Source organism: Barbatula barbatula (assembly GCF_947034865.1).
Source record: "Barbatula barbatula genome assembly, chromosome: 2".
Lineage (NCBI taxonomy): Eukaryota > Metazoa > Chordata > Actinopteri > Cypriniformes > Nemacheilidae > Barbatula > Barbatula barbatula.
This window is the reverse complement of record NC_136767.1, coordinates 14,496,082-14,521,469: the sequence shown is the minus strand read 5'-3', so window position 1 is coordinate 14,521,469 and position 25,388 is coordinate 14,496,082. Positions and strand designations below refer to the sequence as shown.

At 37.8% G+C, this 25,388-nt stretch overlaps 1 protein-coding gene across 1 annotated transcript; it reads left to right on the top strand.

Annotated features, from left to right (window-relative positions):
* The first annotated feature begins 674 nt into the window (after window positions 1–674).
* Window positions 675–24,503, top strand: npr3 (natriuretic peptide receptor 3). The gene is made up of 9 exons (XM_079474362.1): window positions 675–1,696; window positions 7,435–7,557; window positions 8,015–8,190; window positions 14,214–14,349; window positions 16,700–16,794; window positions 17,104–17,224; window positions 18,050–18,134; window positions 20,385–21,966; window positions 22,029–24,503. The coding sequence occupies exons 1-8, from the start codon at window positions 1,030–1,032 to the stop codon at window positions 20,494–20,496; spliced, it is 1,515 nt and encodes a 504-aa protein (XP_079330488.1). The 5' UTR covers window positions 675–1,029; the 3' UTR covers window positions 20,497–21,966; window positions 22,029–24,503.
* Window positions 24,504–25,388: the final 885 nt, after the last annotated feature.

Below are 25,388 nucleotides of genomic sequence, written 5' to 3'. Positions count from 1 at the left end.
AAAGTTAGGATATACTGCACATTATTGAATACAGTCCCATTTTAGTCAATGGCCTTAGTTTACGTCACGGTCAGAAACCTGGGTTTGCAGCTTGCTAGTTTTCACTAAATCTGGGAAGGGACATTCTCTGTCTAGTATCAGACACATTGTCTTTGAGTGAGTGAAAAGATACACCCTCCCTTTTGGCAACTTTCAAGGTAAATCAAAACTAACATAACTTCATACACAAATACTACTTCACACACACAGGTCACTGCAGTGGAAAGCGCTCAAAAAGCCATTTCGTCGTTGTGAAAATGTGTTTCAAATAGTTGCACATCAACAACTACAGGGGGACGGTGCATCCCATACAATGTCTCCTCTTAAGATGTCCACTCTAGAGAAAAAACGTGTAGAAAGTTAAAATCTAGTTTTCATGCTCTAAAAGCAAAAAATCGATTATAATACACCATATGCATTCAAAACAGTTAACAACACTGCAACATCAATAGCAGCCACATTTAAAAATCATATATTTCATTTTAAGTTTAAATTGAATAAATAGTTATGGCTTTTCCTCGTTATCTAATCAGACCGCAAGCAACAGAGTAATTTGATGATTTACAGACAGAACCGGTGGGTTGTAACATACGGCGACGCTGTAGCTTTAAGGGGGAGGTGGTCTGCGCACAGATGACGCAAGAATAATAATGAAAGGATGCTTCAAAATTCCTGCTAGACTGCAGAGTGTGTGGTGAGCAGCCGCACACTTCACACATCCTAACAAGAGTAATTACGCTGGGAAGAGGAGAGTTAGAGAGACCCAGAGAAGACTCCAAACACGGGAAGAGTGTCCTGGAGAGACTTGCAGGAGCACACACACGACACAACTCACTTATTCAAAGAAAGAGTGGGATTGAGACATACTAAGTTACATTTAGGATACGTCTTAATTGAAATAACCATTTACTTTGGGAGACTTCCTAAAAGCTTTTGACTCACCACAAAGCTTTGACTCACTTAGTACACTGAACATTTTGAAGAGGCGACATGTCATGTTTCGTGTCACTCTGCCTGTCCATTTGGGTAGCACTCATGATGCCTGGCAGGACAAGTGCACTGAATGAGAACATCGACGTGATGGTCATATTGCCTCTCAATAACTCATACATGTTCTCACACCCGAGAGTGTCTCCGGCTATTGAGTATGCGAGAAAGACCCTTGGCAAAGGAGATCTCTTTGCGGGATTGAAAATCAATGTGCTTTATGAGAACTCGGCGTGCGGGGTGGATGCTCTGTACGCGCTGGTGGACAAGCAGAGAGACCAGCGTCCCGACCTGATCCTCGGTCCGGTGTGCGAGTACTCGGCCGCGTCGGTGGTGAGAGTGGCATCGCACTGGAACATCCCGGTGATCTCGGCAGGTGCTCTGGCCACCGGCTTCACCACCAAAAACGGCGAGTACTCGCATCTCACGCGAATCGCTCCAACTTACCTGAAAATGGCGGAGACCTTCCAGGCGATATTCGGACACTTCGACTGGAGAAGCGCGTATTTGATTTACGATGACGACAAAGATGAGAGGAACTGCTACTTTACGATGGAGGGGGTTTATACGGTCCTGTCCGAGTACCACATTATAGATCACGCTGTTTTGAACTCTCACGAAGAGAGGGTAGACGCCGACGAGATCATAAAGTCAGTCTACGGGAGCGAAGGTAAACTTTTATTCGTTTAGCGTTTGTAGAATCGTATTGCAGCGCACTTTATGGCGCGCTGAAGCGGTCCCCTTTACGCGCATTGCTAAAAATGATAGTTTGCGCAAGTGGCGTGGATGGCAAGCTTTCATTTATCACCAGCCTTTTATAAGTTAGACAACACCGCCACAGGTGGTAATAAGGTAGTTAAGCTTATATTTTTTCAGAAATAGTTACATTAATAACTCCAGATAAGTTTTCCATTGCATTACGATGTCTTGGGAACGTAAGTGTGGGCGTGAACCTTGGGATCAAGACGGAGCTTTAACAGATCAGCTGTTACGTTTGAAAGCGAGTTCCCCCCCCCACATTTACTTTGTAAACCCCGTTTGCGTTATATATACTGACTGTGTCTGCACCAGCCAAACACCATTTGGGCCAATTACGTGATTTGTTTTCTACATTTTATTATTATTATTATTATACTGTATGAGGTTATCACTGAATTGGAAAGGTTGGTTGGCTGAACGAAATCGTTAAGCACGAAATACTCTTTCGGTTTTGAATGGTGTTCAGAATAAGATGCACAGATGTAAAAAGTGATTTGGTCATTGCCAACATCTCAAATGCTGGTTGCGCTGAAGCAGGTGAGACACATCGTGTTTCGGATCCAATACGCTTTTAAAGGGCCGATGGTCGACCCATTTTAACTTGTTCTTGTGCAGCTTGTTCTCTGGATGTCCAAACGTTTTCTCTATTCAGCTAATTTTCGGTATGTCGTTAAATCACCGTATTTGTTTATTCGATTTGAAGCCTTTAATATTATTGAAAGCCATGTGTGTTTTGTAACCGTTGCTTGTATCAATGGGAACATGTTAAACAGTCATGGGATGGTACATCACACAACATTAATGCAGCGGTAACACTTTACAATAGGGTGCTATTTGTTAACAGTTAGTTAATGCATTAATGAACAGTGAACAATGCTTCTACTACAGCATTAATCTAAATTTATTATTTACCAAAACTACATTAAAATCAAACATTGTCACTGTTAACATGAGTAAATGCACCATGCACTAACACGAATAACTGTATTGACATGAACTACATTAATAAAGATACATGCTGAATAATTATTTTGTTTATTGTTAGTTCATGTTAGTTAATACATTTACCAATGTTTACAAATAGCACCTTATTGTAAAGTTTACCAGTGTAGCACTATACAATCTTTTTTTCTATGTTGGACTGTTTTAAACCTGTCCAGGATCAGCCCAGGGTTCACTAAAATAGACAACACCACTTTTTGTTTAAGATAGGAAAGAGTTCAGTTGCCCTCCAAAGGAGAGCAAGTGGAAAAAATGATCAGAATTTTGACAGGCAGTCAACACTGAACAAGAACTGTTGGAATTTTTGGGAACAACGCTTTAGACATCCTCCAGCACTTTTTAACAGCTTTTCTCATGGCGAGTAAAGTCATGTGCTGTCTGCCTGGCTGATTCCTAATAACTGGAGGGAATACACCCTCATTGAGCACACGGCTACTATTAGTCTTGGACACATTATGGTGCTAAAAGATCTGCCTGCTGTCAAAACTATTAGCTGTCTGCTGTTTTAGTCTGGTTTCAAACATCATATCCGTCTGCCCCAATGCTGTTTCACAGAGAGTCCAACTTTGCACCTCCTTACTTATCCTGTTTCATAAACAGTGCATTTCTCACATTCCTACCAAAGATGTTGACGATTTCAGAAAATATACAGATATGCCTCAATACAGGGGCCCCGAACAAGGGTTGGGTCCCCTGTATCAATTGGGTCCCATGCATTCAGTGTCTTGAAGTGAACATCTTATGTTTCCTGAGCAAAAACATATTGCATGAACACTGGTCATTAAAGGAATGTTCCACCAATTCTTAAAATTGTCAGCGTGGTATGAGTGAAACAGGGTAGGAGGTTAATGCTGTCTTGGGGCTGTCTTGACACCAGCAATGTCAGGGTTACTGCTTTTAAGACATTTTTATAATTCTTCCTTTTTCCACCAGTTTCATTAATTTCGGAGGTCCTTGACGTGTTGCAATATGCAAAGCAACTAAAAGGTAAAAGTATGCCATGGTCATCTCATGGCGTATAAGGGCCGCACATATACAGCCAATTTACTTTAAAACTACTATTCTCAGGCAGAGATATAAAGAAACCTCACTTAACCAAGTTTAGCCAGTTTACATCAAGTGACAATTGTGCCAAAATAGTAGAGATAGTCACATGGACTTTGGGGTCAACATCAAAATATTATTTAGAAAATATATTTTTTAAGTTAATTATCCTTTTTATTTTGATATCCCAACTACAATTATATGATTCGTTGCAATGGTATTATTAGCCATGATGACCCACCACTTGTGAATGACTGAAATTAGCCTTTATTCTGTGTCATTACTTTTATTAAAGGGGCGATGAATTAAGACATTAATTTTAACCCGAACTTTTGTTATATAAGTGGTCGTATTCAAGCGAACATTCTTTACGTGTCAGAACTGAAAACGCCCTTGTTACTGATGACAACTGTTATTGACACCAGGCTCAGCGAACGCTAGGTCCTGGAATGCACCTAACCATGTCATAGATAGGTTGAACACCGCCTCCACAGAAGAATATCAACGACTATTTATCTAGCCCCGCCCACTGGTTCGCGAATGACAGTACTGAAGTAACACAAGTGGCGGGGAACCAGATAGAAACCCGGGTAGAAAATAGACTTACTTATTGAATTTGATGTTTTCGAATGTAAAAACCATGCGAATTTCATTAGTAGACCTCAGACAACAGTGTAAAATAGTTAAAACGGCTAGTTCAGGACACCTTTAAGTGATATTCCAATAGTGCCAAAGCAACCGTTGTTTCAAAGCTAGAAGGTTATATAAAGTTAGACTTTTGAAAGCTTTTACAGCACTGACAGGTGACCAGATAGTTGGCTGAGGTCTTATGGTCATAAAAGTTAGCGTTTATATTACCATATATTACAGACATGGCCGCTGTATAAATTAACATATTTTTAATGCTAAATGCTGCAGCCTGTTCCATGAGGTAGATTGGCTGCGTTGGCATTAGTATTCCAGGCATGGCAGACACTTGTTTGATTTGTTTTCAGAGGCTCATGAAAGGTTGATGGACCTGTACTGTAGTGAGGAGTATTGATACAGTGCGGATATAAAGATGCAGATAATATATGCAGCTATAAATAAATAGTATTCAACAACTGTTTCTGTCAGAGCAGTTCACATATTTAATATGTATGATAATTTTCTTTTAATTGGTAGTGGACAGCAAAAGTTAAATAACAATTTTAGTATTCATTACATTTATTTTGTTTCTTATTTATGTAAGGTGAATGTTACTAAGTCTCATTTGTTTAATGAGATCATCATGTTTGATGAGATTGGAACGCATTTAGCAAATTAATTTTATACGGTTACATTGAAAAACACCATTCAGCACTATCTTTCTCTAACACAGTTAGTTCATAATCACAAGCCAGTGCAGATTGCCAAATAGTTTCTGGTTGCCTGCAGTCATCTTCAGAAATGAGGTAAAGGACGTCATTGGGACATTCTCCAGCACCTATGACGCCTGATTTGATTCATGGGGCATTGCAATGTTTTTTTGCGTCAGTTTATGCAACTTTATGGATATTGCCTATAGAGGGATTCAGCTTAACAACATTAACAAATGTTACCGCGTATGCACACTTTTGTGAGCCCAGCTTAACTTCCGGTACACATTCACAAACAATAGAGTGCCTGTAGATTATTCTTGATAACAATCAAAAGAAACAAAAAAGAACTGTCTGTTACTTGGCTAAACTTGTCTCTCCAATATTTAGAATTTTGACTGCGATACCAAGCTCAACCACTAGATGTCAATGTACCATACTGTTCATTTAAATGCGTCAAAACTACAGGACCAATTCAACAAAATGTTTATTCAATGCAATAATTATACAGAAAAATAACATAAATTAAATACAAATAGTTACATTTTTAGACCAACACAAACCGGAAGTAAACTGGGGGGTCAGGTGTGCCTGTGTCCAATGAAACGGTCTATACTGAATTTTGATTGGATGAGCTACGTTAAAAGCCATTGTAAAATGACTATAAACCCATTCTGGCATAGCCCAAAATAAGAAACAGTTAGGAAAATGAACCTTATAGCATAGTCAGATAAATTGTTAATACATATGGGGATTTTAGGCATTCCACTTCACAATGTGCCTTGGACTGACAGCTTCATGTAGTGAAATATGCTATTATTTACGTCATTTTAGCCGATAGCCGACACCGATATAATGTAAGCCTATAGACAGCTGGTGTCTTTGCCAAGGCTTTGAGAGTGCACGCTCATATGTCAGAATGCCAACACATAATCAACATGTTTTTGCATCTTTTCATGAGAGACAGTCTTTGTAATCAATATTAGTTCTTATAGCGATAGTAAATGTACTAATAGCTAATAAGGCTTTGCGAGTTTGCATTTTGCAAGTTCACATAAAAGTGCAAGCTACTGTATGTTTGTTTGCATGTTTTCCAACGTACACAAATTCATCTGGGGTGTGCCTCAACACTTACATTCATGCATTTTGGATGCATATCTGTCTTATCACATCTCCTCGCTGGCGCTTAATGTCAGAATTTCTATCACGCTTTTAATTAGGATGGGAAACAGTGTTGCAATGTTTTGACAGTGAATGACGTGAGCTTGGCAACACAAACTGGCTCCTTGGAAGCCTGCACACCGGCCCTCGGGGGAAACACACGAGTGAATTTACCAAGCCAGAGATGTTTCATTACTGTAGCTCTGCTTATTTTGCATTCTATGCCACGCTGCCAAAGTCAGACAGAGGGCAAGACAGTAAACCCTTGTACTCTGTAGCGATATAGTTTCCACAGTGATATTATTTCCACGTGCACATTGACACTACGCTTTTATATAGACCCATAGGTGCATTAAATGCAGAGCAACTGATGGTAAGCATGCTATGTGTTGCCACTTTGCATTCCTCAGCTCATTTGTAACTAGTGTCAGTGGGAAAATCCAAATTTTTGAAATATTGCTGGCTGGAGCCGTACCCCACGGAATCGGCGGAGAGTCAACACAGGGCCTGTAGTGTGCTGCGCACTCTGTAATTAAAGGGTGCTATAGTGCAGGAATACTGAGGTGAAGTTTGTCCCATTCAGCTGAGGATATTTCAAGCAGCGCTTTACACTGACTTAGCTGTGGGGAAAGTTCCAATCCTCTGAATCTTCCTATTTATGGGACATTGCTTTTTTTTAAGACCTATTTTCTACCTCATTGCTCCATGGGAAAACATTTTGTACCCTAGACTGAGGTTCTGTTAGACCAGGTCAAAAAGGCGTTGTTCAATCGTACTGTGAGCTTGGGTTTACATAATAGAGATAAAAATGCTGGATTCAGTGCCCCGTGGTGTCATAAAGCTGGCCAATAGCGTTAAAGTCATAAATGATCTTAAAAAACACACTTTTCTGAGAAACGCACATTTTACAGATGTTTGATTTCTGTTCTTATGGGAAACCAATCCCTTTTTTGTCCGTGCCATGAATCTAGTTTTGCAATTGTAAATGTGCACTAGTTGTTGTTGGGGGAGATTATACACTAAGAGCACTTACATTAGCTGGCAATTATTGCTCCACGCCATTTCGAATGACAAGCAATTCTCTCTCTCTTCATTCCTTTTGCAGTGATTATCATGTGCGCCAAGGCGGACACAGTGCGAGACCTCATGCTGGCAGCTCATCGACGAAAATTAACCAGCGACAGCCACATCTTCTTCAACATCGAGCTCTTCAACTCCTCTTCCTATGGTAACCTTCCAGTGTTGTGATTTTACTTACGGCCGTTGTAGACTGATTACAAAGCTTATCTATCCCTATCCCCAAGATGTGCCTTAGTCAGACGAGACTGTCCCACTTTGACCCTTTAGCACAATGAAGCTATCTACACTGAACTGAAAGAGAGGCCCATCTTTTCTGCTTGATAGAGATTACATTCAATAGATGCAGCCACTAAAACATTTGGCTCACCACAATAGTGCCTGGATATTGTCTGGTGGTCTGACCTCCAGGATGTTCATCTGATGTTCCTGGGCGTATCTGAAACGCTTTATTGTTGCAGCAATTGTCATTCTGCTTTATCAGCAGGCCCATGCAAACATGCTTGTATAATCTTAAACTCCCTTCTTTGTCCTATAGCGATTTTTGGGTATGGTCATGTTTAAATAACATATCGAAACCTCAGTTGGGCCATTGTTTTATTTTACAGGAGACGGATCCTGGAAGAGAGGAGACAAACATGACTATGAGGCCAAGGCTGCCTACAGCTTTCTTAACACAGTAACGTTACTGAGATCCACCAAGTCAGAGTTCGAGAAGTTCTCTATAGAAATGAAAAAGTCGCTACAGCAGTCAAACATCCCTGTTTGCGGAGACTGCAATGCTGTACGTGAGTCTTTGCAACAAGATTACTGAATGTTATCATATTTAAAATGTATATAGTCATGTTCAAAAACCAAATGTGTATCAATACAATGTCTATTAAGTTCACTAAGGGATGGTAGGTTCCGATGGATGTATTCCGATATCTGAATTCCCTGCAAATATATTCTTTGCCTATCACACAATTGATCGATTTTGATCAATTGGAGTAATGGAGAATGAGGTATCAATAGAATATTTACAGGATAACGTTATGAGAGCGAACCGTCTTACTGCACCATCAGATAAAATGGTCAAATAGGTTCCCATGCTGTCAATGGGGTGGTATTCTTTAAATAAGTGCACCCTTATGGTACCTCAGATGTTCATATTGGTACCAAAGAATCCATATTAGTACTTCAGAGGCATATACTGGTACCACATCTATACATATCTGTACCTAAGTGGTACCTAATAGGGATTTTTTTAATAACCCACTTTAAAGTATATACTGTAGTCTATACCTGTAGTATTTACACATCAGGTGCATTTGAATGGGGTGATTTGGCGCTGCAAACAGGCCCAAAATGAATGCTCGTGCAGGCAGCATATTTTGGTCTGGTTCTTTGTCCCCAGCACGTCAGGTTCTTTTGAAAAGCCGGCAAAGCTTTTCTAGAGCAGACAGCAGGAGCTGTCTTTCTGAAACAAACAATTGTGGATGAATCGAAGTGTCAAGGTTAATAACCTCAGTGGGGGCCCTGCCACTTTTGACTGGCTCAATTGCTGTAACAACAAGAGCCACAAAAGGCTTGAGCAGGACTATTGAGGCGCACCACCGCCATACACACCGGAAAGTATTCAGACAAAGTCCATTCTTATTCCAAAAATGAATTTCAAGGCATGAGTGTGCCCAGCACAATTGTTTCTTTGTGTGAATCCACTTTCCAGAAAAGCTTTACCTGATAGAAGTAGTGCGATTTTTCAAAAACTTGGCTTTTGCCTTGTAGTATCTGTTCAGTTTTTCTGAAGGAGGTGTTCTTGCTGAATTAATGAGGTGGATGAAGAATGTTCACTTTATTCATTAAGGAAGGTGATACATTTTTGGGAATTGGCTAACAGTGAGTGGTGTTCTTATGAAAATCTGCACAGGTTTTAGCAATTCACTCTAGCTGCCAGGAAATGTATACATGCTGTACTTATTTGCAAAGAACCCGACGTGTACGTAAAGCTGCTGGATAAATGACAGGTTCCAGGAAATATCCACTTTATAATCAAACTACAGCGTCATTTTTTTACTATGAGGCTTAGAAAATGTATGGTTTACACGCAGTGTCAAGCTTATTCTACAATATTATTTTTATGCACCGATGACCAGTAGGTGGGTGTGTTGGATTACAGCACACTCATTAGCAACACGTTTAATGCTTTGACGTTCAACAGAAAGAGTCCTTTCTTTTATAAGTAGAAATTCTTGCTATCAATCCTTGGAACAGGCAACATTCTTCAGCATCATTAACTCTTTCACTCAGTGAAATAGCTGAGAAACATCATCTCTTCAAAGGAAGCAAGACCTGAAATGAGTCAGACAGACATGTTATTTTATCGTGGTTAGTAATAGTTGTCATCTGTTGGCTCTGAGGTTTATCTGTTACTTATTTGCCTTTAACTCTCTCACCCTTTATCATGCGTCTCTGCAGATTATCAGGTTTAAGCACTGAGAAAAAAACAAATCTAAAAAAATTCACTCAGATTTAGCATTGCTAAAATACCTGTCTGTTCATGTGAGTATAATCCAATCACAGCTTTTCGGGACATGTGAATCATGCTCAATTCAAGCAATTTGTGTTTAATTGCTTTGCTTTTAAGATCATTTATTTGTCTGTGCTTGGAAAATAAATGCTTGTAAAAATAAGCCTCAGAAGGAGGATTTGTGAATGCATAGGTGAATATCAAGTTCAGGACAGTCAAATGAGCTGTAAATGATTATAAGGCCACTCATGATTGCTCGTTTCCATCTCAACGGCCCTTATCTAGAAAAAAATATGCAGTCAGCTGCTTTGCTGACCATTAAGGAGAGCTAAAACCAGTAAGCTGAAAACACCGAGACAAATAAAGGAAGTCACAGACAGTTTGTTCTGCTCGAAACATCTCTATTTGATCAGCAATGAAGGGTGTCACTGTGGTCAAAACAGACATACCGTCATAGGAACCTCAAGGGTATCACATTATTCTAATGAATTTCCTTCAATATACATTTTAGAAAGAAATAATTTTTGAACAAAAAAATTAATATAAAGGAAAAATAAATAAAGATAAATAATAAATGTATATAAGACCAAATGATTAGTAAGTTCATAAAAAAAGAGATAATTAAATGCTTAAAAAACTGAATTCATAGTTTAACTAAACCTGTTGCTTTGAGCACTGCTGTCATGATCGCAGTGGTGAGACGCGGACAGAGGACCCAGGTGCAGACAGCGGGTAAGGGGTTAACAAGACTTTAATAATATAAAATCAAAACCCAGGAAGGGGTAGCATAACAAAACACGGGAAAATAATAACATGACAAGACAGATCTAAGACAGATCTAAGACATGTTTTAACAAACTACAAAACTACACTAGACTAAATTAACACAACACAGGAACTCACCCAACAACCACAATGAACCAGCACAAGACAGAAGACACAAGGGCATTAAATAAGGGACCAAATCAAGAGGGCAACAGGTGTAGGGCATGTATCAATAACAAGGAGATGAGAGGGCGGGAAAAGAGACGAGACCGGAAGAGAGCGCATGGCAAGCCAAATCAACAATAATTGCCTCTCTCCACATTAAACATGAGGTTCTGTCATGATTCTGCCACTAGACCAAGAGAAACCTGACATGTGGCAGAATCATGACAGAAGCCCCTCCTTAAGGAGCGGCAACCTGACGCTCCTCAAGGCACAAACATAACAAGACAGACTATGACAAAAACAAGGCAACACAGACTCGACAGCCGGCAGGACAGGGACTCGACAGCTGGCATGACACAGACTCGGCAGGACAGGGACTTGACAGCCGACAGGACACGGACAGGACAACCGGCAGGACACAGACTCGACAGCCAGGGCGGGAATGGCCGGCTGCACCGACCTGGAATGCCCGGCTTGGGGATCTGTTGCAGACACAGGGTTCCGGCGGATTCGACCCTTCGTTTATTTAAGACTAAAATAAACTTTGAACATAAACTACAATCAACCATTATTGCCTCTCTCCACATTAAACATGAGGTTCTGTAATGATCCTGCCACTAGACCAAGAGAAACCTGACATGATGTGGGCAGAATCATGACAACTGCAGAAGAGTTTCATAGAAGAAGGTCTTTACAGCTCTGTGAGGGTTTTTGACATATATGACAGTGGTTCCTAAACTTGTTCATTGCATCGCTTTGCAGCCCCCCAAATAAAGACTTAGAATCTTAAACTTAGAATTTTAATTGTACCAAAAACTTATTCAGTTGTACAATGCTGGAATATCAATGATTTTGCTTGGTTGTCTTATTCTTCCGATGTTTGATTGCATAAAATTTTTGATACATTTATATTTATTAAAATGCCACAAAATCTATGCCCTCCTACATATTGCCAACACTATTAATGATAATGTCGAGATCCCGTTATCCTTCGGCAGCACGTGATCCGGAGGCTTCTTTTTCCGGCAAATGATGCAGTCGTGTCACAAACGCAGCATTTTTCAGACCGTAAGTTCCGGTCACAAACGCAGCATTTTTCGTTTTGTTCCAATAGGAGACCGTCTCCTCTGTGCGGGAGCTTTCGTCACTATCATCTGCCGGAAAAACAAGCCTCTGGTTCACGCACAGGCCGAGGGATAATGGAAGGTAGACATTATCTTTAATAGCGTTGTTTAATATGGCTATTTCTCTTCAACAAACTCATCGCTTAACTTCTGAAGACATTTGTTAAGGCCACAGAGCCGTGTCGAGCAGTTCTTTTATCGATGGAGGCACTTTTTGGAGCCTCAAAAACGTCCCATTTCCTAAGAAAAAGGATGCGTGGTATTATATCTCCGACTGAATTATTGTTCAAGAAGAAAGTCATGTTAGGTTAGGCTGTCTTGAGGGTGAGTTTGACATGGGGACATTTTGTTTCTTGGCTGAAGTCTCCCTTTAAGTACAAAATTGAGATGATGTCTGAACACTTGGTTGCCAAAACTCCCTCGAGGGTTATCTCTCAAGGTGTGATACAGCTTGTTAACAACAACAACTACCCAGATTACTCACGATAAACATTTCTGTAAACAACTAAATTGATCATAAGTGAATAGATGGAAAATGAGAAGACGATTATGAATAAGAATAAAAAGCTGCATAAAAGTGTAAAATATGCAAGATTTTAAACTGTTTGTAAACACAAACTTGAAACTTGGCCCCTTCTCCCACCAAAAGCATGCCTGTATAATAAAAATAAATAAATGTAGGAATAAGTAAATGTTATGAATGACTAAATGAATAAACATGTTAACATTTGAAACATATACATGATATATTTATTCAATCTTTTTTCACATTTATATCTTTATTTATATTTTTCTATAAAAAAAGATTTCTTATTAAAATACTGCATAGTCTACTTTAATAAATTGTCTTACAAAAATAAATATAAATGCAAGAATACATATGTAATAAATGCATAAACAAATAAATGAAATATAAATTTATTTTTTCATATTAAATGCTGTACTTTGGCATTTCTATCATTGCAGCATTCCTGGAAGTGACAGTGAGACAGTGTTAGGTAATTCTTCACTGGGGTGAGGAAACTGACATGCGGTTGCTCATTTTAGTGCCAGAGCCTGAAGTTAATCAGCCCAAGTAAACAGGAACAGGCTTATTGGTAAAAACAGAGCGTCCACTGAACTCTAACTTACATTCACACTAATGAAGCACAACTTTTTCGGCTTCATTCATTCGATGATGGCTCAGTGCTGGAATTTGTATTTCTCATTTAAACACCGTAAATAAAACAGTGGTTACAAAAAAGTCAACATGTATGATTACATAATGCATGTTTTAGATACGAGACCTCTCCTTTAACCTCTGGGTTAAAATAATAGAAATGTAATCGAAATCTCCTCTATATCCTTTTCATGTAACATTCTTGAACCGAGATGGCATCAGTTTCACACAAACTGTTGGTGCCTGATCTTAAATGGCGGTGGGATTTGTTTCGCAATGAGAAAGCATGACATTTTTGAAACATGGAATGTCCAGTGCGATACATTGTGTTGCCGAATCGCAAGCTGTGCTCTGTATGAAAACACGGCGGGGTTTGTTATGCTCCGAATGCTTGGAGATGTGACCTCTGTTCACGCTTCCAAAAATGAATATGTATATAAACAGTCATATGACTATATCAGCTTTTCCTGCTGTTTCACTCTTATTAGGCAGTTGAGGGTGAATGTAAATATACAGTAATCTTGGCAGCCGGTTATCTAATCTCCCCCGGGCAGCAGACTGGCTAAGCTCCGGGTTTTACTATTGTTTGCCTTGGGCAGTCCACATGCAGCCTACAGCTTTGCGGCGGGATCGGACCATTAATCCGTATCATAACATAAGCATCTATCAGTACATGCTTTTCAGTATTCAGGGTTGTTGGGTAGGCTTTATTAGTTTTTAATTGCTTAACGTTTACATCACACTGTGATATATATGGATCCTCACCTTATTCGCTGTTGATGTCAACAGACATTCTACACCAGCGTTGATTTGTGCGCAAATCAGAAAGTCTAGCCTAAAATCCTTGAGGGTGAAATACTTTCTCTGAATGTGAAAAGGTCGGATTCGTGGTCTGAATATCAGAATTATCAGTGAATAATGCAACTTTGCATGACATGAGGGTGAAAAACTATGATATTTTATTACAATAACTATAATATAATTCCTTTAATATTTTTAAATGAACCTTTCGATGATCCACAGAAAAAATAAATTGCTGCCATAATCACATGTTGCTCATACCTTGCTCTATCATTACATTTCAGGTCAACATGTTTATGGAGGGGTTCCATGATGCTCTGCTTCTGTATGCATTTGCTTTGCGTGACGTGATGAGTAGCGGTCTGACCAAAAAGCATGGATTGGACATCACGCACAGCATGTGGAACCGGACGTTTGAAGGTAATTCTTAGCAAAAATGCAGGAATGTTGAAGTAGGCATAAATCTTCTGCAAAGCAGTTTTTTTGTCGTACTATTACATCATAACGAGACAAAATTTGTCACCAAGCATTTGGCTGCTTGGTTTCAATAAAAGCTGCTTGTGGAATTCTGGAATTTATGGATGTTTTAATAAGGGCTGCCAAACGATTAATTGCGATTAATTGCATCCAGAAAAAAGGTTTGTGTTTACATAATTTAGTCTGTGCATTGTGCATATTCATGTTGTATTTATAAACACAAAAACATACACATACATGTATACATATTTAGAAAATATTTAGACATCGTTATTTATGAGCAAGGCACCTTACCCCTGATTGCTCTGCAGTAATGTGCTACTGTAAAAAAAACTACTTGTAAGTCGCTTTGGATAAAAACGTCTGCCAAATGAATAAATGTAAATGTAAATTTATATTTACCAATAATTGAAATTGTACATACTTTAAATATTTATTCATTTTTTTCATTTTGTATTTTTCTTAAATATGCATGTATGTGTACAGTATTTAGTATACAACATTTATATGCACAGTACACAGACATATACTATGTAAACACAAATTTATTTTCTGGATGCGATAAATCAGGATTAATCGTTTGACAACCCTAGTTTTAAAATGTCAAGGATCAAGGCACTTCTTTAACACTAGGCTGCAAAAACACTCTGGCTGATTTCATTTGCATTTTGTAACAAATAACAATACAGTATCGCAGAAAATAAAAAGCGGCAGCTGGCTTGTCAGTAATGAAGTGAAACCTTCTGATTAGCATGTCTGGATGATACAGCAGCCAGACGGTGTCAGAATACAGTTATTACATGAGAAAATAAACACTACACTTAAGCATAACCCTTGGGTTAATCATGCAGATTTAGCTTGTGTGCATCTACAGTTGGGGTTTAGCACTAAAACAAATAACATCAGGCCCTGAATGTGTTTACTCTATAGCAGCACATGTTCTCTGTGTGTTTGATTACAGACATTTCTTGTTTTAACCAAACAAAATTCATTTTAAAAGCTGTTGAAGTGTCCAGAGATTGTACTAGTCGCATTGTTGCCAGCATTATTCATATTCATTTAGTATTATTACAGTTTTTAAAAAAGGTGTTTGATCATTTGTGTACAATCTAAGCTGGGATCCAGGTTTAAAGCATTTTTAAGCTGAAGCAAACTGGGAGATCAACTTGCTGACCACCCAAACCAGTTCAGCACGAACTTGGGAGACCAGCTGAAGACCATTTGAAAGCAAAAAATTTAAGGTCCAGTGTGTAATTGTTTGGAGGATCTATTGACAGAAACATAATATACATAACTATGTCTTCAGAGGTGTGTAAGATTCCTAAGTCATACATTTTATATCGCTTTAAGGTTAAAAAACACGCTGTATTTTCCACATGCCGTGCATGTTTGTATCTCCTCTTTGCCCCGCTCTGAAAAGCGAGGTGTACTATGATTGGCCAGTTAACAAGTGGGTAGTGATTGGTTGAATACTGCAAGTGTGTGGTGGAAATGTAACGCATCTTACCATATTCGGAACATCGGGTTCCAAAGCAATTGTATTGACAGGTTAAAAATGTCATCAATTCGAGCCCTAATCTGATCCGGAAAATAAAGATGATCAAGCCGATACATCAACTTTGCCAGCGCGACCTGAGCAGGATGTAAAGGATCGGTAAGGCTTTATTAAAAAACAAAATGTTAGATAGTTAAAAACTATAGAACAGTTAAAAACTGTTTCTGGAACATTATTACTGGTTACTAGGACTTATGTTGTCTTTTTCCACGTTGCGCGAGTGTCTGCATTTGCAGATCACACAAAGAAACAACATGCCCTTCAAACACACTACAAACTCATCTCGCGTTTTTTAGGTAAATAAAAACATGTAAACTAAGGCACACAAAATGTTGCATGGTTCAACGCATTTGATTCCCATTACTGTATTTGTGAGTAGGATTCAATCTTGCCACTGTCTTCATTAAGCTGAACAAGAATCCAGGCTGCTCTCAATGACTACACCAACACAACCAAACGTGAAATAACAATGCTTTTTTCGGCCAGAGTGATCAAGAACAGGGTCATGTTTTTCTGTTAAATGAAATAATATTTTAAAAATGTCAAGAATTCAGAAACACAGATGTACAGATAAAATTACCCTTTCTCCGGTCAAAGCCAACAAAAACGGCAGGAGGCGGATGAGATTTCCTGTTGTATTGCCCACCCGGAATTTGTCCACCGTTGCTGGTGTTTTCCTTGGAATGTCTGACTCTTCAAACTAATTAATTTTCTCATTCCTCACATTCCGTTGTACAGGCATTGCCAGCCAGGTGTCTATAGATGCCAATGGTGACCGAAATGGGGATTTCTCTGTCATTAGAATGACTGACCTAGAGGCAGGTACCCACGAGGTAAGAGCACACAGACACAGAAAAATTCATTAACAAAGTCACAAACATTAAAACATGTTTTGATTAGTCTTGGTGCTTCTAAACAGTCTTTAGACCTTCTAGATCATAGGTTAGTCTTGCTGGTTTTCCAGCTTGGCCAGTTTACATCAGGTTTACATGAGTAATGAACTGATTTCCCAGCATGAGTCCAGCTACATTCAACAAATGAATTTACACTCTGGTTCTATAGTGGGGAAGTGCTATTAGGACATGATTATAAGCACTCTGTATGGTTAGGAGACCCAATTCAGTTTCTTTTTATGGTTTCAGACTATCTTGAACTACTTTGGCACTAACAGAAGCTTCCAGATCATGCCCGGCTTTAAGAGGGAATGGTTCTCCTTGAAAAAGATACCAGGTCCCCCACTCCCACCACAGCCGGATCAATCATGTAAATTATCTCTGCTGCTTCAAGACTGATACTAATGCACTCCACATGGACATGACATGCGTATAGATCAAGAAACACTGTAAATTATTTACAATCTACCTATAACATAACATCATACGGTTATCTGAGAGCGATGCATACATAGAAGTTTTTATTTGGTTACTCGACCTCTTGTAAATCAACCAGACCGTGGAGTGCAACGATAGTTTAAAGGAGTGGTTCACACAAAAATAAAAATTCTTCCAGCTTGATTTCACAAGAATTCACAGCTTATTTTACAGGTTGGCTAATTCCTATGAATTTGCACGATGCAAATCAAACAAAAACATACGATTATTAGAAAAGTGCAATACTGAAGCCCATTCCATAACACCACCCCTAAACCTAACCTTCACTGGAACGTCAGCAAGTCATACAAAAAGATTTGATTGTACAAATTCTTACGAATAAGCCACCTTGTAAAATACTTTAGATTTCCTGTGAGATTGTGTTAAATACATCCCAGATGTACATGACTAATATAAAACGAATCATTTTCTAAATAATTCTGTCATATTATCTTACATGGTAGCTTCAAAAATATATCCATCACTCAGCGATAAGTTCGAATCTTATTGGTTCCTGCATTTCTCATGTTGAAATGTCATATGACAACTAGTCTCGAGACATGAGAAGTCATATAAATTTGGGATGACATTACTGACATTTTCATTTTTGAGGTGAACTTTAAATGATTTAATTTAATGACATTAAAGTAAATGTGTCTCCTGGTAGTATAGATGTGCAGCTTTCCTTACAAAGGATTTCTTTTTCTTTCCTAAGCAGGTGGACTAGGTGTATCGGCAGTGACTGGGATAATAGTGGGGGGAGTTCTGGGAATTTCTCTCCTCTTGGCATTCTACTTCTTTAGGTAACATTAACAACAGTGGCATTTAAAAAATATTGAAAATATTAAATATACAATTAATAAAATATGTAATTAATGACATTTAAAGCCATTTTGTTCTATAGAGCACTTTGCAAAATGTAAATACTGGTACAGAAGCACTTCCTGTTTCATTTTCTATTTATTTAATCATTTTAATAACATTTAATGTATTATTAAATCTTATATACATTTATTTAACATTTGGATTCGTTTATAAATGTTATGTTGTTGTATATTGTTAAAATTAGGGCTGTCAAACGATTAATCGCATCCAGAATAATCATTTTGCATAATATATGTCGGTGTACTGTGCAAATTAATTTAGCAGTTTATAAACACATACACGCATAATTGAAGAAAATGTATGAACGTTTGTATGTAATGTATATATTTGGGTGTTTTTGTTGATATTTACATGCATGTCAGGGCTGTATCGGTCTGTGCTACGAATACATTTAATAGTGTAGCACACGTGCGATACAGTTTGGCAGGTGCATTAGACGCTTGTTTGTGTTGTGAAAGTGGAGGGTGGACGTGGTGGAAGAACCCAAGTGCAGGCAGACACGGATGATGGGGTTAACAGATATACTTTAGTTATAAATAACAAGAACAAAAACAAACACCCAACGATGGGGAAAAACTAACTAGACAAAATACAAAAACAGAAAATAAATCCTTCCCACAAGGGGGGCAAAAATAAAGAACCACGAATAAAAACAAGGAACCACACATACACTACGAACAAGACCAGAGAACTTGGAAACATGGCAGGAAACAAGTACAACAAACGAGCACAAGACAATAGGGCAATATAAAGGGAGACTAACAAAGGAGATAACGCTGGGCAGGTGTGGGTAATGAGACACAGGAGGAAAGCTATACTAGGAACGAGAGGGGCGGGGCCAAATGACGAGACTGGAGAGAACACATATTATGTCCTGATTGACAATAATATGTTTCTCTCCACATAAAACACGTGGGTCTGTCATGATTCTGCCCCTAGACCAGAAAATCAAGACAAGAGATGGCAGAATCATGACATGTTTGTGTTAAGTGCGTTTGTCGTAGTGCTTGTACGTGTGTGAAGTTAACTAATGGTGCACCACAATTTTTTTGTTTTGCTAAATTTTTGGCAATTAAAACTAGTTTTCCGGCTGCATCGAGTCCATTGATCTAGATCCTTATGAACTGCAAGATGTGAGAAAACATGGAAGGAATCACGAAAGCGGAATTCTACTATTTAAATATGTAATCTGCTTGTTCTGCGTGTCTATGAGTGCATGAGCTGCACACATGTTACAAGCGTGACACTCTCTATCTTACTATACGAGGACATGAACTTCATCCACAGAGTTGCTCTAAGTTTTATTTAGTTTGAATACAAAAATAAAAAGTATTTAAAGCCTTTAAAATACAGAAGTCAGAGGAATTAAAAAGGAAACAACGAATTTGGTAAAAACTAAAAATTAAATGTCCCTAATTTATCCATTTGTATAACGTTAATGTCCTGTTTCAGTTACCTGCCTATTTATGTGATGACCAGCACTGGTGTTTTTTTTAAAGACGATAACAGACATATGCTTGTGCTTATAACCTTTAAAACTCTGTATCGCTGGTGCTATGTGGAAAAAAAAGTTAAAGTACAGCCCTGTATGTTTTTGTATTTATTAATAAAAATTTATATGTCCAGACCACAGACGTATGTTATGCAAACACAAACTTCGATTCTGGATGCGATTAATCGTTGTGTAGTGTTAAACTAAAACCCAAAACAGCCTTGTATACATTTTCCAAAGTGGTCTATATGGATTACCAAAGAAAATAAATAAAACTTGACTGAATAGATTTGAATATAAATTTGAGCAGAATAAGAGGTTAGTGTTACGGAATTGCTTATCAACACTTGTCTGTGCATATTGTATTCAGTTTTACAGTTTTATTTACTTTTTTGGATCAAATTATGAGTGAACTGTTTATCCCTGAGACAAATTGTCTTTGTGATCTTCATTCAAAATCTGAAAAGTGGCAATCCTTCTCTATAGATCCTTTTGACTGTTCGAGCAGAATATCTGTTAGCCTCTCCCTTCCAACCGTCTGTTTCACTCATAATCACTCACAATGCGGATGTCGAACGTGACTTCAATTTCACAGGGACTTTAGTGTTATATTAATGTAAAAGTAATGTGAAAGTTACTAATCCTGATCTTACCTGTCATCTGCATTGTTCCTCAGGAAGAATTACAGGATAACTATTGAGCGGAGAACACCTCGAGAAGAGTGTGACATCGGGAAACACCGTCAGCTGCGGGAGGACTCAATCAGATCCAACTTTTCAGCAGCGTAGCCTGCAGTCGAGATCCGGATAGTGAGGTGTTCCAGTCTGAGGGAAGGTGCATCTCTTGTGGACCACTTGGGTCCATTAAACACCATCCCAGAAAACCTGAAATATTTATAGACATGCTGTAGTGTTCTTTCTTTGTAAATGTCTCTTGCTCTTCACTTCGTAAACTCAGGAAAGTTGAATTTTGAAGGAGAAGCGCTTTTAAGGCTTCTTGACTTGTCTGTTTTATTTAGCTACAGACACTTTTTATTTTGCCAAACTTTTCTTGAGAAAGACTTTGTCAGTTCTGTAGAAAACAATCATCTGACTTGAGTCCAGTCAGGTGCTGGGTCACCGTATTGAGGGTTATAACATTGATACGCAGAACTTTAGCTCACTTTAAATGCACATCCTCCCTAGTCATTCCGGAGGTCATTTTCCCTTCTTCTACCTATAGAGAATGTCCAGTAGAACACACTGTTAAAGGGATAGTTCACACAAAAAATCTGTTGCCACTTTCTCATGTCATTCCAAACTCATATTCACTCTTAAAAATAATGTGCTTAAAAGGTTCCTCACAACGATGCCATAGAAGAACCATATTTGCTTCCACAAAGAACCTTTTGTGAAACAGAAAGGTTCTTTAGATGTTAAAGAGTAAATATTTTGTGATTTGGATTATGGTGTCTCCAACAACAAGTCTTCGTACATACAAGGTGTTAATAAACGCCTTAGCTAGACAACATGCAATTTTGCTGTTAATACACAGAATAGCTTTTTTTTGCGCATTAGCCTACACTTGCATTAGCCTATGGCTTATAGTTATTTTGTGACCATTTAAAACAAGCTTACATTATATCCTTTGCTTTTTTGTTGAAAACATTATGCAATGTGTGAAGTAGCCTACGAAACAAACGTATTCATGAATAAAAAAAACAAATGAAGCAGAATACAGCAATGAACATACAGAACGTACTGTAGCGTACAGTCGGCGTATGGTTTTGCTATTACTTCACAAGTTTCTGTTAAGAGAAAATTGCACAAGGTTCGAGTACTCTCACTAAAGGTCTTTCGCTAGCCTAGTAATTCCTTCTATAACCAAATCCAAACTAGTCAATGCTATAGCCTATTCTTCTGTTCTTTGTATTGAAATTAAATTCGCAGTAAAATGCGCATATTTCAGAAAAGACCACAACGTGTTCCCATAAAGTGTAGATTAATCAAAACATTGAATATATTCACAATAGGTCCCAACTCCATATAACTGTTGTAATTTTACAATCCTGTTACTATGACTTAAAATTCAGAAAGCACCCGCTCTCCACGTACAAAAACAACACAACATCTGATTTGCCACGCGAGGCATAGGAATTCGGTTTACGTTTCGCCTAGCTGTTCTTGAGCTGCTCTCAGATGTAAAATGGAGAGTTTCTCTTCCAGGTCAATGCGATTTGTTTTAAATTATGTTTTAATTGACTGCGCTACTATCCAAAAGTCAAATTTTCTTACACTACAGTACTGGAAACGTTCACAGACTCATAGACTCAGAGACTCAGAGTCTTAATAACAGATGCCAATCCAAAAACACATTTTATAAATTTTTTATTGATTTCGGATGTTTTCAGCTTGTTTGTAATTATATTAAAATCAATAAAGTAATAACATTTTAAGAAATAAAATATTTATTTACAATATCAGTGGTGGGAGGGAAAACATGCCCTTCAGGTCTGTTTATTTACGTTGCCAGTCGTTCACCCCAACCTTACCTTACAACTTTATTATTTAACACTCGTGAGCCACTTTTCAATATTTTTATGATGCTTTATGATCTCATATGTGATTGGGATAAAAATGTCGGCAGGAGGCAGATTCGAACCTGCGACGATCTGAAGTAGTAGACCTTTTTATACTCCACTGTAGACGATAGGTAGCTTAAGTCACTTTTACTTTTTCTATATTCCAACCAGAAACTAGTGGGCAGAGTTAGTGTACTGTATATAGCCCCTGTTTACAAGATGGGCTATTTGCACTCAGTGTAAATAGACACTCAAAGATATTAGGAAATCCTTGAGGGTGCTTTGCCGGGGTTAAGCAGTTTTCTGACGGAGCTAAAGCCCCTGCAAGCCCCCCCAGCGCTGCCACTTTTCTCAAATGACTGACTCTCAGATAATTTGTTTCTATCAGCCTACTCTGATCTTATTGGTCAGATGGTCCAGTATACCGTGTACAGCGTTGCAATGTTGCAAATGGAATATCACACCGAGTGAAGCAAATCCGCAAAACAGATAACTCGATCGCGTGATTCAGAGTCGACTTTTCTCCAGCCAATAACTTTGTTATTGGTTCACTTTCTGCTTACATTCACACACAGCAATATTAAACACTGCATGAAATATCATTTTAATATTTACTCTTTAAAGGTTCTTTATGGAACCAAAAGACTTCTATGGCATCGAAGAACCTTTTGAAGCACCTATTTTAAGAGTGTAATTAACACAAAAGAAAACAATTTAAAGTTTGTTAACGCTGTTGTTTTCTCTACAATGAAAGTGAATGGTGACTGAGGCGGCCTGACGTTTCCTTTTGTGATCCACAGTCAGGCTTGGAACGACATGAGGGTGAACAAATTATAACCAAATTTTTCAAACCGAAACGTTTTACGCGCAGAGATTCTTTTTTTCTGGGTTTTGTGTAGAGATGGACAGGAGGTACTGATGAATATGAAACTGATGTGAACTTCAAAATGATGTTCCTCTCTGTCAACATGTATCTCAGCAAGTCTTGATGTATCTAATTCGGCTCCATGCTGAAACACTGAACTGTTACATAGTTTTTATTTATTATAATTAATTCAGATTTTCTTTTTGTGAGAGGTTTTACAGTCCCACTAATATATAATTTCAGCTCTCTTGGTTTAGGGTGACATGTGGGTAGCTGACAGACTAATATGCAAATTAGTCCTATGGTGTGAAGGCATCTCTCTTATTTTATGTGATAAATATAAATAAAATGTCATTAAAAAAATTCTATGTCACACCATAGAATGCATGTACGATTTATTCGTCAACTACCCATATACAGGATCATATACACGCTGCTGGATGCCTCCATATGTTGTCTAATTGTTGAGTTTACGGTTAGGGCTTCAACATTTAAAGCAATTTAATAAATGCATCAGATAGTTGCAGTAACGTTGAACTGCAATTAACTCAAGTTCAGATATAAATTTCAGATTCCACTATTATATACCTTCCTACTTAAACATGTCACATGTACCTTTCATAATTTGTAGACATCAGACTCATTAAAACTCTTTTAACGGGTTGATTCTACTAAAATCAACAAGATGTTAAAGCATTGAAACATGCTTTTGTTGCATATCTGCATAGGAATTTCAGAAGAAAACCAATTTGGTTTCAAATCTGTAAAATGAGGAAAAGAATGTTGATAGTAAATTTTATAGTAGATAGTTAAATCAACAAATTTATTTTTGCCGGTCTACGTATAAACCAATTCTTTTGAAATGCTACGTTCATTCGCAGAGTTTATATTGCACATGTACATTTTTATCTGAATGTTTTTAGATTGACTTTGTTAGGAGGTGGTTATCAATAATCTGTCGATTTAGAATCATATAAAGTTTATTTGTGACATTTGATGGTTCAGTTTAAGACATGTAAATGTGAGACACATTTAAAGCCGTCTTTATGGTTTTTTGCTTCAAAATAAATCTAGGGTTTTATTCAAGCTTGGTATGATGGCAATTGTATACTGATGTAAGTAAATGTATCAGCATAAGATGTGATTGTTATTTATTGATATTTTTGTAGAGGTTTCATGTTTCCTATTGTTGATTTTAACTTTGTTTCCTGTGTGAAATATACAGAATCCTTTTTTAAACCATATATCTGCCTTGTCAGAGCAAATTTTATCTGATAAGTATATTTACAAGGCTTTGTAAACACCCGAAAGAACTGTAACTTATTTAGATTAATACATATTGACCAATTAAAAAGAAAATTTATGACATTAAATTGTCTCCCTGTTTTGAACCTTAGCAGCCCTTGTGTTATGGCCTACAGTATAAAGAGAGCAGAGGTGGAGACAACAGTGTGGCTATGTGGTCTTTTAGTACGCAAGTGGACTATCCCGTACGTACGGTAAATGTCATAGCTGTGGTCTGAAATTCCTCATAGATCTCCAAGAAGGCGTGTGCAAATGATCCCAGATTGCCCAGACTATGTGAATGTAGGTCATGTGGCCAAAGCAAACACAACTGACTTCCTTTGCTGCTCATCACGACAGGTGTCACATACACATCGAAATTTTCCATTAAGTGAATGCAATCCAAATAATCCGGTGTCTCAGTAAACATAGGACTATAATTACTTTGATAACATCTTTTGAAATCATTTTGTGAATTTTTTCAGTGGGACATATATAACAAATTATTAAAAATCCAAAAGTTTATTTCTCTAAAATTTACAAATATGAAAGTTTATTAAATGAAGATAATTTTTATTTTTAATATACATCCAATATTTTGGTAAACATTGACCAGAGGCTGTCACACTTTAAAAGGCCAAAAAATTACAACTACCATACAAGTAATTCATAAAGCTTACAATACAATTGTCTGAGGTTATTCACTGAACAATCTACAATGCTGAACACATTTGATATACCACCTGTCATAATTAAGAGAAAATATAAATATTTTAGTAATCTGTAAGTAAAAGTGAACTGAAACAACTCTATTCACATTTTTACATCCAAATTTTAGCTGGCACATTTAACTTCTCTAAGAAAATTGAAATAAAGGGTCAAATTAAACCATTAAAATATATATCTCTATTACAGACTGCAAGTAAACGACTGTTATTGGACATCTGAATAAAATAAATAATAAAGTGCTT